General features: G+C 39.5%; 1 protein-coding gene across 3 annotated transcripts in view; it reads left to right on the top strand.

The window, feature by feature from the left end:
* fcho2 (FCH and mu domain containing endocytic adaptor 2) overlaps nt 1–10,239 on the top strand; it is a 48,259-nt gene extending 38,020 nt beyond the window's left edge. The window contains exons 19-30 of one of the 3 annotated variants that reach the window (XM_085359953.1): nt 2,522–3,031; nt 3,461–3,576; nt 3,669–3,792; nt 3,909–4,052; nt 4,285–4,344; nt 4,860–4,971; nt 7,433–7,588; nt 8,308–8,440; nt 8,784–8,983; nt 9,578–9,642; nt 9,766–9,930; nt 10,009–10,239. In XM_085359953.1, the coding sequence (XP_085216079.1) occupies nt 2,522–3,031; nt 3,461–3,576; nt 3,669–3,792; nt 3,909–4,052; nt 4,285–4,344; nt 4,860–4,971; nt 7,433–7,588; nt 8,308–8,440; nt 8,784–8,983; nt 9,578–9,642; nt 9,766–9,930; nt 10,009–10,031 (1,808 nt within the window). In that variant the 3' untranslated portion in view covers nt 10,032–10,239. The remainder of the gene's footprint in view (nt 1–2,521; nt 3,032–3,460; nt 3,577–3,668; nt 3,793–3,908; nt 4,053–4,284; nt 4,345–4,859; nt 4,972–7,432; nt 7,589–8,307; nt 8,441–8,783; nt 8,984–9,577; nt 9,643–9,765; nt 9,931–10,008) is intronic. The other 2 variants (XM_085359950.1, XM_085359951.1) reach the window with 2 other exon arrangements.
* Nucleotides 10,240–16,153: the final 5,914 nt, after the last annotated feature.

The following is a 16,153-nucleotide window of genomic DNA, read 5'->3' as shown; positions in this document are numbered from 1 at the left end:
TGCACATCACTCTGAACACACCATCCCCACTGTCAAATATGGTGGTGGCAGCATCACGCTCTGGGGGTGCTTCTCTTCAGCAGGGACAGGGAAGCTGGTCAGAGTTGATGGGAAGATGGATGGAGCCAAATAAAGGGCAATCTTGGAAGAAAACCTCTTGGAGTCTGCAAAAGACTTGAGACTGGGGCGGAGGTTGCAACTTCCAGCAGGACAATGACCCTAAACATAAAGCCAGGGCAACAATGGAATGATTTAAAACAAAACATATCCATGTGTTAGTCAAAGTCCAGATCTAAATCCAATCAAGAATCTGTGGCAAGATCTAAAAACTGCTGTTCACAAATGCTGTCCATCTAATCTGACTGAGCTGGAGCTGTTTTGCAAAGAAGAATGGGCAAAGATTTCAGTCTCTAGATGTGCAAAGCTGGTAGAGACATACCCTACAAGACTGGCAGCTGTAACTGCAGCAAAAGGTGGTTCTACAAAGTATTGACTCAGGGGGCTGAATAATTACGCACACCCCACTTTTCAGTTATTTATTTGTAGAAAATGTTTGGAATCATGTCTGATTTTCGTTCCACTTCTCACGTGTACCCCACTTTGTATTTGTCTTTCACGTGGAATTCCAATAAAATTGATTCATGTTTGTGGCTGTAATGTGACAAAATGTGGGAAAGTTCAAGGGGGCCGAATACTTTTGCAAGCCACTGTAATTCTTTTTTTTTCTCCAGACTTTCTTTACTTTAATTAAAAGCTGGATGCAAAAAAAAGACATTGGAGTCATAAAAAACAGCTTTCATATATTCTCACATTTACAATTTACAGTCCTCAAAAAATAGACATTTTACTGCCTGCTTGTTCTTCCACTGTAATTCTTAATATCAATTGTAGATGCTTTTCATGTCAACAAAAAGTCATGTATTAACTTGTGAAAGCAGATGAATCACTTCTTTTGTGGAGAAGAAAAGATATGCATTAACTTTCACAAGTTAATACGTTATGTGTCAAAAGATCATTGAATTTAGAGACAGCATAAATTTAAATTGGTTACACTTTAAAATTAGTTTTTCATTTTGGATCATTAAAGTCTTGGTATACCCACCGCTTTGTCGGCAGCAGCACATCATGCCAGGCTAGAAAAATCGAGAGTTGTGCAACCAGCTGAAATGGTAGCTTGTGAAAGCCGGAGTAACATTATTTAATGTTAACTTAACTGTTGTATGGTGCAACTCGCCAGGGACCACACAGCAGGCATAAAAGCGTCGTTGTGCTACAGTCACACTATGGAAAACAGTGATAGGAGGCTGTGGCATGACCAAAATTTATGGTAAGATGACACAGGAGCTTTGCAACCTTACTTTTATATAAGAATGTAACCAGAATACAACTAACTATCAGCCGGTTAAGCGGAGTCCCCCATTCCAATGAGACAGGCAACAGCAACAAAAACCTCAATGAAATTGCTGTGCAACCCCCGATTTTTGCTTGTTGCAAGAAAGTTGTTTTTCTTCTTACTCCTGGGTGTCTGAGCCGTTACACAAAATAAGTCTCTCCGTATTCTTTGCTGTATGGTTAAACAATCATATACAGGTACAATGACAGTGCCAAAGTGGTCTCATTAACATGATGCAAAGTTAAGATTTATTTCAGGAACAAGATTGCATCACAAAACAGCCAAATGTTCAGTCAGGGCCTCTATAGTCAAAACAACCTACTTATTTCCACCAGCAGTAATTTATTTGGTGTTTGACTCTGTCCTGAGACCTCCCCACACATCCAGGCACTTACATCTGAAGTTGGAGGTGAAGAGAGCAGCAAGGCTACAGTACAGCACAGAAAAGGAGACAATGACATCAGAGCTTGACACTGATGAAGTCAGACACAGCATGAAAGGAGGAGCTGGGGTCAGGGTGGGTTGCAAAGCAGCTCGGAGTGTGCATCATGGTAAAGCAGCTTATACAGAGTGTCGTAAATGAGATTTGCCAGTTGGATGCTGATTGGTATCAGCTGAGCCATCAGCTGATGTGGGCCGGGATTGTGGTCAGCTAAGCCTGACTTAATGTCCAACGTGAACTAATGATATGCTCAGTGTGTCTGATTAGTCAGTCGACAGAAAAAACAGTTAAAAAACGTTTAAAATTTGCTCAATTTCAAGTTATTGTTCAGATTGCAATGCATAGATAATGTCCCCATTCTCAGCTGATTGACTTGATGCTACTTTGAACACATACTAAATCATGCTGGTATGTTTTGTGTGTGTGTGTGTGTGTGTGTGTGTGTGTGTCCTATTCTCACATTTTTTCTAACTATAAGAATAATAATACAAATACCTGTTAACGGTAACATTTTATATTTGATTTTTGTTAAAATATTTATAAAATATAAATAGTAAGTAATAAAATATGCAGTTTATTACTGTTAACTGTGCATTAGAGTATATCTGCTGTCTGTCTGTCTAAACCCAACCACTTTGCATTTGTCATGTTTACCCTCCCACTGTCAATCACGTTGCCCCCTTCAGCTGAGACAGTGCCACAACGGGAGCGCTACCCTCCCTTGGCAGAGAGCCAGCAGTCCAAAGATGTTTACTCTTTCTCGTCATCTACGTCCTCTCCCTGGGATTCACCAGAAAACCCTTTTCAAGCACTTAAGCCCGTACCGGCGAGGGCCCAGAGTGCCCCCATCACCCGGCCAACTGAGCCAGTCGACCCCATCAAAAACTCAGACACACCCAGCCCTCCAAAGAGCGCAGACACCTTCTCCTCTGTTTCCTGGGCCCAGAGCCAGTGGATTGCCTTCAGTGATAATTTTGCTCCACCTCCACCTCGCTGTCAGAGCTCTGGGTCATCTGTGAAGGAGCTTCAAAAAAAACAGTCAGGTTCCAGTAGGTCAGGTCACTTCCTGTCCGATGAGTCTGCTGATGCCTTCTACAAAGCAGCGAGCAGCCGAGATGACAGCAGCCTCTCTTTCACTGATGTCTTCTCTGGGATTACAGATAGGGCTGCAGCTCCAACAAGCAAAATATTCAATGGTAACTGCTGCTAGAAACTGCTGCCTTTTGCCTGAGGTTTGCTAGATTATTTTGATATTTTCTTTTTATTTAAATGTAAGTTCTTATTTATTTTATGATTAAGTGTGGAGGTTACATGTTATTTGCAAATGTTTTCTGTTTTTTTGTGTTATTTTGTGTAACTCATGACTCCGTTTGCTTGTTTGTCTTTGGGTTTATTTTTGTGCCATTTATTTTGGAATGTCTTTTACTTGTTTTCTGTTGTTTTTGCTATTTAATTTTAATTTTTTTGCACTTGTGTGTTAAAAAAAAAAAAAAAGAGGTCATGCTGCATGAGTTTGCTGTATCTAACTGTATGAATTTCATGCAGTATAAAGATGTTTTTTCATACCCAGTTTTCATGCAGTTTAAGTAGCACTGACCAGAACAAATATGTGTTTCTGTGTTTAGTGCCAGTACCAAACCGACCTACAACCCCTCTGGCACCTGGAGCCTTGGTGCCTCCTCCACGACCCTCCTCCAGGCCCAAACTCCCGGCTGGAAAACTCACAGGAATCAATGAAATTGTAATGGAAACATATGTGTTGCATACATTTATTGCTGTTCAAATTATATCCATATATTCTAAAAGGCATCTATCTGAATCCCTTTAACGCAGGTAAGGCCATTCAGTCCACCTAAAGCATCTAGCCCTACTCCGACTGCACCCCTCGCCCGGGCAGAGAGCTCTTCCTCTTTGTCCTCCAACGCCTCACTCAGTGCTGGCAACACCCCCACTGTCGGTAGGAACGCTCCCTCAGTATACACGTATTTAAAGGCTCTTTCTTGTAATAATTTTTCTTTTATCCTCCTTTTCTTCAGCTCCTCACCAGTCTGTCACATCCTTTTGTCTTTGCAGTACAGTGTACACTGTCATCCCCCCGCCCTCGCTTTCCTTCATTCACTCCTCTCCTTACAGGAGCTGAGCACACCTTTGCTCTCCCCCTCTCCTCCCCAGAGCCAGAGTTGCTCTCCCTCTCTCCTTTCTTTCCACTAAACCAAAGTGAGTCTTCCTTTTTTTTTCCTGCCTCCTACCACTGTGGGTTTACTCTACATGCATTACACTGACTTTTATCATCTTTATATGCAGTTATATCAGACTGATCAGCTCAGGGCTCACCTGCCATCATCACATATATAGGAACTGTGCTTTGCATCACTTCCTCACATTTCTTCTCTCTGGGTTTTGTGTATCTCCTCTTTTCCCTCTTTTATGCCTTTAATTTGGCATAAAGAGGATGATATGTTCATAGCGAAGCTGCCTACCTTTGAGAAGCGGTGTGAAACTCCAGCAGGTATGGTTGAAGTTCATATTAGCGGGCTCTTAGCTAAAACTAACACCAGTCTGCTGAATGGGCCGGATGGATGGACAGTCCAATCTCTTGCTTTGCCGTGGTTGCAGTTTTCTGTCTTGTTTGTGAGTTTTGTTTTTGACATTTTAAACCTGATTCTCACATTTGTCAGGATCAGCTCCTAACCTGATAAATATTTGTTTGTTAAAGTGATATAGCGAGGAATAACTTGACTGCTGTCTAAGATTGTCCTGACTGCCTAATAGTACTTATTACTTATAGTATTTTAACGTAAGCACCACAAGCATCTAAACAATCTCCCATCCTCTTACTGAAAAATAACTAAATATACTGATTTGCAGTGTATGATGGCTGACCTTATGAAATGCAATAATTATATAGTGCACCTTTGCATGATCAAAAATTCCTAATTCTGATGTGAGCTTTGGGACTCTTGTGTAAGTCTGATCTGCAGCTGAGTCAACAGACCTCTAACTCTGTGCCTTTCTCGTTCTCAGGGACGTCTCGCGGTCCCAGCCCTGTGACCCTGGCATCCCAAGATGCTTTGCCCATTGCTGTGGCCTTCACAGAATCGGTTAATGCTTACTTCAAAGGAGCTGATCCCACTAAGTGAGTCTCACATGACCTCCTGCTGCTCCAAGACCCGGACTTGGACCTGCGGTCATACAGACATTGTTTTTATTTGAAGTTGAACAATAACATGTTCAAGTTGGTGCTGTGAGTTATACAGTACACAGTGGTATACATGGTTGTACCTAGCCAAATGTGCAGTACACACTCCATGAGCCTTTGGACTTGCGTTTTGCTGAGTGTTATCTCCCGTTGGCTCTGCATGTGTGGAATGTTTTGCGTTAGTCTGACACCATTCTTTCAGAGTGGATAACCTCCGTGGAGCAGATTATAGTCTGGGGCAGAGAAAACATACAGCCTTTTATTGGTTAACTGCTGTTAAATTGCTGCTGTGCAGAAGGCTTATTTTTGCAGGGATTAGCAAATGGAACATTTCATAAGCAATGGAGCAGAGATGGAGTACAAGGTTGAGACCTACTGTGGGCCATTACCACCACAACTTAGGCCAGACTTCTGCTAAAAGTATACACCTCTCACCCCTACACTGGCTCTACATTAGAGCCTCAAAGTATATAGAATTTCTGAAACACAAATCTCCAACAGGAATATACATTAAAGAGAAAAATATTCTTTTAACAAGCCGTGACATGGTTTTACACAAAAAAATGTTTGCAAGCTATTCCTGTCTTTGATAGAGCTTTCGTTGTTGTGGTTATTTAAAACATGAATTACTAGTGCTAAAGAAAGACCTGCAACTGGACTAAATTTGTCATTTGTAGATTTTTTTTATATTAAAGAAATGATTAGATAATTGAATACATTTGCTAATTCCAGGTTCTCAAAGGTGTATCTTTAAATTTTATATTATTAGATTAAAATAAATAGAAAATCTTTGGCTGGTGTACAAAACCAGGGGGCTGCTCGTTTTGAAGTTTTCTAGCTTTTTGGTGACTCGTAGAATAATCAAAAAACTAACAGATGAACTCTGTGTTAAAGATGTTCCTCAAGGACTTCTACACAGCTTGTAACTCATTTTGGGCTGTCTGTAATGTTATGTACCAGAAAGTTAAAATGATAATTGTTATGATGGCGTGTTGGTGATGGTTGTATAAATCATAATCTGTTTGCAGTGATGTGCGGTCCATTTTTGTGGATTTATTTGAAGAACTAAGCAAAAACAGTAATAGTAACTAACAGTAATGGATGAGCAATAAATAGTAGTGGCCAAGAAGAATTATTTAGGAGGATGTGATGATGTAGTGGAAAAAATCTGAATGAATGATTTAAATAGTTCACAAAGAATTTAGCCAACCTTTTAATTGTTAGCCAATAGTGTGCTTTCACAGATATAAATACTGACATTTTGACGTGCAATTTCACTGCAAAATGACATGGCTTTTTGGCAGCTTTTCTGTAGGAATAGAGCCAGAATTTAACTATTTGGCAACTAATTGAGTTGAGTCCCTTTATTGAGTTGCAGTCATTACTGCATACTGGCTCCAATGTAACATGTCAGCAGTCTGTAAGCATTTATTAAATTGATAGACTGCAATTATTAGCAAACCTTTGCCAGTTTTTCTGAGAGTGATTGCAGTCGGCCACATTTGTTTGGTGACAGATTTTTGCAGTCAGTCTCTGACAGCAAAAAATTCAGTTCATCTACCAATATATATATTATTTTTATAGTCGCAAGTTGCGGGACTTGCTACTCTAGTGTTAGGCATCAACAGTTAGCCAAAATTATGAGTAAAAAGAATATATTGTTTAAAAAAAAAGTGTGCGTGTTAGTCCCCATAGGGAAATAGTTCCTCTGCATTTAACCCATTCACCCAGTGAAGCAGTGGGCAGCCACCAGTGCAGCGCCCGGGGAGCGGTGTGTAGGGACGGTACCTTGCTCAGGGGTACCTCAGGGTAGCCGTTCAGTGGAGTCGAAACCCCGACCTTCCGATCATGAGGCCACCACTCTACCTACTGAGCTATCCCTGCCCTAGTTAGTTAAACTTGATGGATAAAAAGCTAATTTTTCAGCTGCTCCACTGTTGCAAAGGGTCACCACAGTGGGTCGCTCCACGTTTTATTTGGTAGACTTAAGTCATTTAATAGCTAGCTTAAATTTTAATATATGAAATTGAGTACATTTGTTTTTTGGAGTTTTTAAACAAAAATTCCCCCCAAAAATTAAATGTGGTTAGCATTTAAATTGTTAGCTAAGTGTACAAAATAAACAGTTTGCTAAACCTAATGGATAAACAATGTAAATTAGCTAGCTGAAATTATGAATAAAATTACTTTTTAATTAAAAGTAAAACTACCATTACAAAACAAGTTGTTAGCTTAAAATAATTAAATATTAAAGACAATAGTAGTATTTGATGAAAAAAGTTAGGAGCCATGTTGGTCCTACTGGTTTTACATGCGACTGTTGTGCACTTTGGGAAAAAGTCTCTATTAAAAAGTTCACTTCAGCTTAACATGCTAAACCATTGGTGGTTTTCTACAGGTGCATTGTGAAGATCACTGGAGACATGACACTGTCGTTTCCAATGGGCATCATCAAGGTGTTCACTACCAACCCCTCCCCAGCCGTCCTCACCTTCAAGCTGAAGAACACCAGCAGGCTGGAGCAGATCCTACCCAACCAACAGCTGTTATACAGGTGAGGTATCGAGAAAAAGCTAAAGTACAACCCGGTTTTGTTTTGCTTTATAATTAACCATCTTAGCTGAGCTGTTGAATCGATAACTTGACAGTGATAGAGTGAAAGAGGACCTTGGACTCGGTGATATGAGCGAGAATCACGGAAATGCAGTCTGCGTCAGTGAGAGGAAATTCAATTAGTAATCTGACATGAACCTAGTATTAAGCTGTCAGGGAAGTATTTTCCACCAGACAGCCAGGTTCTCAGCAGCCTGTGTCTCTTCAAAAAGATGCCTTAAATGGCAAAGGACAAAAAAAAGGTCACAGACAGTGCTCATTCAACACTTTATTTGTTCAACATCTTATTCCACATCTTACTTCTTCAGTCTCAGGCAAAGCTTTTTAATTAAAGCTTCAATAAGGTACCAAATTAGTTGCTTCTATTTTAAAAGTGTATTGTTCCCGAAGATTAATGAAGAACCACATCTTTTTTCTGTTTATTTGAACATTTCCCGCTCTGGTTCCTCTCGGTTATCCTCAGACCACATGGCAGGACTAATTGAATCAAATGGAATTCATGATTTAGTAGCTGGTTGGATATAACAGGGTCATTTTTTCCAAGCTGTTGGAGCTCTACACACAAAGCCAAGAAGCGCAATGAATAATTGAGCCTGTGATTATTATTACTTGTGTGTATGTGTGTGTATTCATCTTTCTGACTGTTTTGCTTTTTTCCAGTGATCCCTCTCAAAGTGACTCAGATTCCAAGGATTTCTGGTTCAACATGCAAGCACTGACGTCCTACCTCAGAAAAGCCTCAGAACAGAGTCCTTCAGCTTCCTACTATAATGTAGACATCCTGAAATACCAGGTCAGTCAGCAAGAACTGCATGAAAAAAATAAACCAGATATGATAATTGTATTTCAGGCTAAGACTTTTCTTTCTGAAAGAGAAGAAAAAGACTTCAGAATCCAACATTTCTCAGCAAAGCATTGCATCATCACGACACGATCAGTGTTAATCCACTGAACCTGTCGGTGGTGGTCACCCTGGTGTGGGTTACTGTGGTCATAGAACATTGCATACCAATACTTAGAGCATTTTTAAAAACACTTCCTTAAAAACTAGCATCATAGCAGTCCAACAAATGGATAACACACAGAGATGTAATATTGTGGAAAAATTGCTACATATTCTTTATTGATGTGTCCAGGTGATGTCTGATGGGATCCATTCCACCCCGCTAAACCTGGCCGTATACTGGAAATGTACAGCAAGTACAACGGACCTGCGGATAGACTACCGCTACAACCCCGAGTCCATGGACTCACCCAGTCCACTCACCAACGTACAGATCTTAGTGCCTGTTGATGGAGGAGTCACCAACATGCAGTCTCTGCCTAACTCCATATGGTGAGACGTAGTGCCTCTTGGCACCGTTAGCAGGAGAGCAACATGTAATTGTTATGGGCCAGCAGTATTGATTGACTTGCACCCCCCTCCTGTTGTTGCTATGATACTGCCGCCGTTGTGGCACTTTAGTCATGCAATGGCACAGAAGTCTTACATGGATTGTCAGATGGGATATTTTGTCAGAATATAAATATGTAATATGAAAAATGAATCAAAATAATGTAAATATTATTGTAAAATTAACGATAAATCATCAATATAGATGATTAGAAGATTAAAAATTTGCATTGTCTGTGAAAATACGATGTGGAAGAAACATAGACCATCCACAAACTAAATCAAGGTAGCACGCACACACTAAAAGTCGACAAACAAACAATGTACAAATATACACAATAGTTTGATTTGTATAAAATATTTGTATATACCATATAGATGATGCCACTTTCAATGCTCCGGGCAGTGTTTATGCAAAGTTTCATCAAGATTGGTCTGCTTATCTAGGAGGAGAAAGACGCACACAAATATACATACATACGCTACAATCATTAAAGCGTGATGTTATAGGGTGTTATTTCCTTATTCCATTTTTAGGAATTCAGAGCAGAGTAAGTGTCTGTGGAGGCTGACTGACATCTCAGAAAAGTCTGAAAACGATGGTAAGAAATCTTTTTTTGAGTTTATGAATGTTTTGCATCAAAGTTTGTGCAAAATCCTGCAGCAAGCACTAGAACTGGATCAGTCCCTTGTAAGTGAGCCTACTCGTTTGTGTTTGATTCTAGGTGCCGGGTCCCTGAGGGCCAAGTTTGAACTGTCAAATGGCCCATCGCACCCCTCCACTCTGGCAGTGCAGTTTATGAATGAGGGGAGCACCCTGTCAGGAGTGGACATGGAGCTGCAGGGGGCCGGATACAGACTTTCCCTCAGCAAGAAGAGATTTGCCACAGGTGTGTAAAAAGCTTGATGGTCTACATGTACTAGGTGGCACTATTTAATGACTCAAATTTCACATCTTTTGTCCACAGGGCGTTATATGGCAGATTGCTGAGGTGACCCATCATCGCGGTCGCCAAGAAACCCAAGAGCAAAACCTGCCGACTCACTCGCAAAGGCCCCCTGAACCTCTGGATCACCTCCTGTCACACCCAGGAAGCGAGACTCTCACTACAAAACTAAACAGCACTGAGTATTGAACACTGTTAAAAAGAAAAGAAAACTAAGATGAGATTTCAGGAAATGTGTAGATAAGTCTAATAATTCTTTCCGATCAAATCCTTTTTTGTATAGTCAGAAACAGTTTATGGCTCTATGTTGTATTTGAAATCATAAAAAACAGAAAAAAAGTGCACTAACAACCTTTCAGATGCTCTTTTTGCTCTTATATATAATTTCCAAGAACCTGTAAGGAATATAAAAGAAAACAATTTCTCTCTTTCTCTGTCCAAACTGTAAATAATAATGCTGAATATTCTGCTCGACCACCTTTGACTCGGCTCACAAATCAGCTTCTTCACTTTCACTTTTTTTTTTAAACTGGTGCAATGAAGGTAAAATCTGAACTCGCAGACTTGCAGCACAGGCTTAATCTTTATAAAATATTTTGCTTTCGGAAAATGCAAAAAAAAAAAGAAAGAAGCAAAACCAATAATGATCTGACCTCAGTGCCTCCTCTTATACTGTGGAACAACAGGCAAAAAAATTCTGTTAGTGTTTGGGGTTTGAAGCTGCATTTCTCTGTGGTTGAATACCAGAGTCCTTTTGAACAATCACCCTTACCGCTGTCAGTGTGCTTATTTAAAAATTTTTAACATTTTCCTTTGTAAACCCCCCTTTTAGTCATGCCTTGTGTTTTTAAGCCTTTTAATTGACTGTAAAACATTGTGTCAAAAGTCATATGTTTTATCTATCTATATATAGATAGATATAAAAAAGAATCAAGGGACATTTCTCTAAATTGAAGTTGGCAGCTTTTGTAAGAGCTGCCAGTGATTTATTTTTTAACATACTTCTGTGTTAGTATTGAAATGTGCCTGAATCTAACTTTTATCTGTTCCTTTCATTTCCTGTCATTGAGAATAGCACCAACAACGTGCCATTTATGTCTTTGTTTGTTTTTTTTACTCTTTTATTTGGATATCGAAGGGAAAACGTCTCCGCTTTGTAACGTGTCTTCCAGAAACGAATGATCATTTGGACTGAGTTTAATCATTGTACTCTTTTATCAATTTTTAGCCTTTGAAGCTCATCCGATCTCTTACTCTCACCACACAGCAGACGATGTTGGTGAAAAGTAGCACCTTGAGGCCAAATTAATGATTGAAATGCCTTATCATGATTACTTAATACCAAGTAATCTAGTGATACTGTCACACAGCACTGCCGTTGCCTCTGTCGCACATCACTGGCCTGTCCTGCTTCTTACCCAGAGTGAGCTGGGGGGAAAGTACAGCGTCTTGTAGCTGTGAACAACACGTGGATGTGTGGGGAAATGGCCACAACTGACTCTTGGTGCTTCTTTCTTGTCTTTTACTAATGGAGGAATAGTGCTGTAGAGGCTGTTTTACTTCTTAACTGAATATTTTGCCCTTTGTTCTTCTTGTTTTTCCCCCCTCCCCTGTCGACTTCATCCTTGGCATGGTCCTGAAATTGGTTAATGTGTTGGAATGTGATATGTTTGGAGGAATGAATGATAAATTGCCTGAAAGCTGTGATTGAAAATTATTGAAACCTTTAATGAGAGGAGATTGATACACTGTGCAACACGTGGCCAACTGACCTCTCAGATACGACTGTGTCCTCAGTGCTAATGAACCGGGTTCATTGTAGATTTTGACTGGTTTACAGGTGTTTTAGGCTCATGATGATACTTGATTTAAGTGTCTCGCAACTTGTAGAAATAGAAGGATTATTTTATTTCAGTCATCATATCTGGCCAGGGTGATTCATGTAATCATCTTTTTTTTTAGTTTTGACTCTTAATGCCTTTAAGATTAACTTCCTAAATAGATTAGGAAAACTCATTTAAGTGTTTGTAGAAATAAATTTTGTACCTGACTCTTTAATAAGCCAAATATTTTGAAGGCATTTGAAATGAGTTTACACAAAGTCCTGGAATTGTACTATCGCGTGTCACACTGTGTTCCCTCTGAATTAGTTGTATCATTGGTTTAAAAAAAAAAAAAAAAGAGTAGGGAGATTCTGCATTCAGTGTCAGCAAGCTGGTTCTTGCTGTCCCTAAAACACTCAAATTGTACCCCCAAAGCTCCTTTTATGGTCACTTTCCACTCTTTTTCTTTATTTGTTGTATCAGACAGAGTTTAAAAAGAGCAAGATTGTGTAAATGATTCTCATATGTTTTTACCAATATTTCTGCCACTTTTTGTCTCTATTTTATGATTTCTTATTGTGCCTGTATTAAATGTATAATATATGAACATATACAAATATATGAAAATGACTACTTTAAATGTGTCCCGTGCGACTTCTTGATTATTGTATTTACTCAAACTGACACGTGTGAATGTAGGGTTTTGCAGTGCATTTAGTTAGCATAGTTAGTTTTAGTTATTTTTACTCTCCTTTTTTAAAATTATTGTCATGCGTTGGTATTTGTGAGGGATAAGATATAAAGGAGTTCAGTCCATCGATGCCTCATGAGACAGATTGTGCTGTTCAATCTGACCAAAGTCTTGACAGAACGTCGTCAGGGAGGAAATGCAGCATTTGGTGATGTTAATAGATTCTATTCAATTCAATTTTATTTATATAGCGCCAAATCACAACAACAGTCTCCTCAAGGCACTTTAAATTGTAAGGTAGAACCTACAATAATACATACAGAGAAAAACCCAACAATCATATAACCCCCTATGAGCAAGCACTTTGGCGACAGTGGGAAGGAAAAACTCTGTTTTAACAGGAAGAAACCTCCGGCAGAACCAGGCTCAGGGAGGGGCGGGGCCATCTGCTGCGACCGGTTGGGTCTTCTCTCTAGGCTTGTGTAGTCATTGACTGCAATGAATGCAGTCAAGTATTAGAAATGTACTGTTATATGAAAATTATTTTTGTTTGTTCATTATAAAAAATATATATATATATATGTATATATAGATAGATAGATAGATAGATAGATATAGATATATAAATATAAATGTAATTCAGTACTTTTGATAAACTCCTGGAATTAAAACAGAAAATCTTAATAATCTTATGTTTAAATTTGCATGCCTCTATTTGGCAAATGTACTTACTTTAGATAATTACTGCAACTTCACTACCATACAATGTCAAACCATTAAACTATCGAAAAATCCCATTTTAATGCCAAATAGAAACACCTCTTTTGAGACGAGTATGATCTGTTCTCACAGTAATAAGCAAACCTCCTGTGAACATTTTATTCTTTGGTGCTGAGACAGATGGGTGTGCTTTAGTGGAAATTTGAGCTCAGTATGAAGGCTGAAAGATGTGAAAATGACACTGCATTGACTTGAACTGATAAATACAGTGCCCGGGGGGAGGAGGTAGTCTTTGACTGAAATGGCTCTGTAAAGCCTGCAACCCTTACCCCATCTATCTAGCATTGCAAGAGAAAAACCAAAATCCATGTCAAAAAGTTTATATTAAAACTATCAGGATGCAAGATGAGCATGAGATAAAGGACCTGGTTACATGCGTTATTACTTCCTTATGCAGTGCTTAGAAGGATGCAGGCATGACTGTACGCACACACTCGACACTACATCAACACCTTGTGCGTATTTACACACTCAGTCATCCCTTGTGTCTCTCTGCCTGAAGACCTCCTCCTTGCTGTTTGAAATACAGCCTCTGAGCTGCCTGTTTCACAGCCACATGTGCGAGCCATCAGTGTTGACTCTGCCTCCCCCTGTCCGCCTCACTCAGACACAGAGGAAAAGATCTTAGGGTCTCTTGTGTATGATGTTATTTTCTGAAGGGCCAAAGTAAGATATGTGATCTGAAATTATATCCAAAAAGTGTGTTGGTCCATATGTAGACTCTTGTGTGTGGCCAGACGATGTATACAGCAAGAGTGGATCAGCGGATCTCTCTGTGGGGGTGGGGGTGTGTGTGTGTGTGTGTGTGTGTGTGTGTGTGTGTGTGTGTGTGTGTGTGTGTGTGCGTGTGCGGGCTGTAACAGGTAGGAAGACTAATAATGTGAGAGGGAGAGCACTTTGGAACAGCTTGATGTCTTCAGGGAGAAAGAAAATGTCTATTTGTGGCAACCAAATGAAAAAGGAAGCCAGTCTGTCCCAGAAACTGTAGGTCCCCATCAATGTTTGGGTGACTCAATCGCTTTTTTTTTTTCGGTCTTTTTTTTTTATGATTTATTTAATTTCTATTGAAGTTTAAAATATGCAAAATAAAAGGCACTGCAGCTTTGACTGAAAAGTGGGCACTATCCTGTTCAGCAATTGTTTATGGCAAATCTCCGGAAATAGATATGAATAAGCTATGTTGACATTGTGTTACATGAAACTTTACCTGAAGCTTTCTGGTTTGCCTTTGCAGTGCGCTTGTAGTCCAAATGCTATTGACCGTTGGAGCAGGCTTTGGTTGCATGCAAGAACATAGTCCATGTGGACTGTAATACATGGAAAACATTTGTTGTAATGCAAATTCTCTGATGACATTTTTATGCTTTTAAAAAGATCTTTATTCATAAACATGCTTGCAGGATAAAAATGTAAATCTTAGCCTTGAGATGTCCTGGCTTCACTGAAATCCCAGAAAACAGCCATTCGCAGAAGCCAAGTCATCAGACTATCTGATCAGTTCAAACATGGACACATTAACACATCGCTCACTTATAAAGTGGTTAGCTTATTACACATTACTTTGTGTCTGGTGGTGCCTAGAGGACTTTCCAGGTTGTGATTTATATAAACTTCCTGACCCCAAAAAAATCACCACCTGGATTTAACTAGGCAAATAGTTCATTACTGATTAATATATTTAGGCTGGCAAACATAACTGAAGCTGTGAATAGAAGATTGGGTCAACTGACTGCCTGAGTATATTGACTGACCAAGTTTTTCCATCAGTGGATTTTTTCTTCCCTGATGACATGGGAATATTCCCAGATGTCAACGTCAAGACTAGATTACTGTAACTCACTCTATTCTGGTCTCCATGCTACCCTTCTACATAGATTACAGACAGTTCAGAATGCTGCGGCACGTATTCTAACTAAAACCAAGAAGTTTGACCATATTACTCCGGTTCTTGCTGAGCTGCATTGGCTGCCTATCAAATACCGTATTCAATTTAAAATTTTGCTGCTTACTTTTAAAATTATCAATAATACTGCACCAACCTATCTTAAGGAACTTTTAAACCCTTATGTCCCTGCCAGGGTTTTAAGGTCATCCTCGCAGTTATTGTTAGTTCAGCCCAGATCTCGGTTGAAATCTAGAGGCGATCGATCGTTTGCCTTTGCTGCACCTGAGTTATGGAACAGCCTCCCGATTGGCATTCGGGAGTCTGATTCTATTTTTTCTTTTAAAGCACGCCTTAAAACTTATCTTTTTGAACTTGCCTTTTCTACCCGTTAAATGCTGACTGTTAACTGCGACCTATTGCATTAACTTTTTACTATTCCTTCATTCTTGGTGTTCTCTATCATGCGGCACTGGGTCTGCTATAATCTATGTGCTGCAGTCCATTTTATTAGTGGCTTTCTACTGTGAACATTGTCTGCTGTTCTTATTATATTTGATATTAATGCTCTTAACTGTATTATTTTATTGTTTTTCTGTAAAGCACTTTGGTATGCCTAGGCTTTTAATGTGCTCTATAAATAAAGGTTGTTGTTGTTGATGTCAATGCTGGGATTCAGCGGGTTCAAACAGTGAAAAAGTGGTTCAGGGAGCAGGAGCTGTTGCATACACTTCTATACACAGATTGAGCACCACAGAGTTGAGATCTTAACCCCGCTGAGAACTGTTGGGAGTTGCTGGGGAAGAGTACGCAATAGTCCGACTCTCCCATCGCTAATGTGGAAAAATGAATGCAACTCTGGATGGAAATAAATGTTGCTACATTGTATAAAATGAGTGTTTGACCAGTTTTTTTGGTAGTGTATTTACCCTGCCCATGTTCATGAACAGTATCTTCAGCCTGATGTAGCGAAATTCGCCAACGAGTCAG

Source organism: Diplotaxodon limnothrissa, linkage group LG7, assembly GCF_057381915.1.
Source record: "Diplotaxodon limnothrissa isolate DT_005_m linkage group LG7, D_limnothrissa_male_GT1.1, whole genome shotgun sequence".
In the NCBI taxonomy this organism is placed as follows: Eukaryota; Metazoa; Chordata; class Actinopteri; order Cichliformes; family Cichlidae; genus Diplotaxodon; species Diplotaxodon limnothrissa.
The sequence above is the reverse complement of the archived record's forward strand: the minus strand, read 5'-3'. Positions and strand labels throughout refer to the sequence as shown.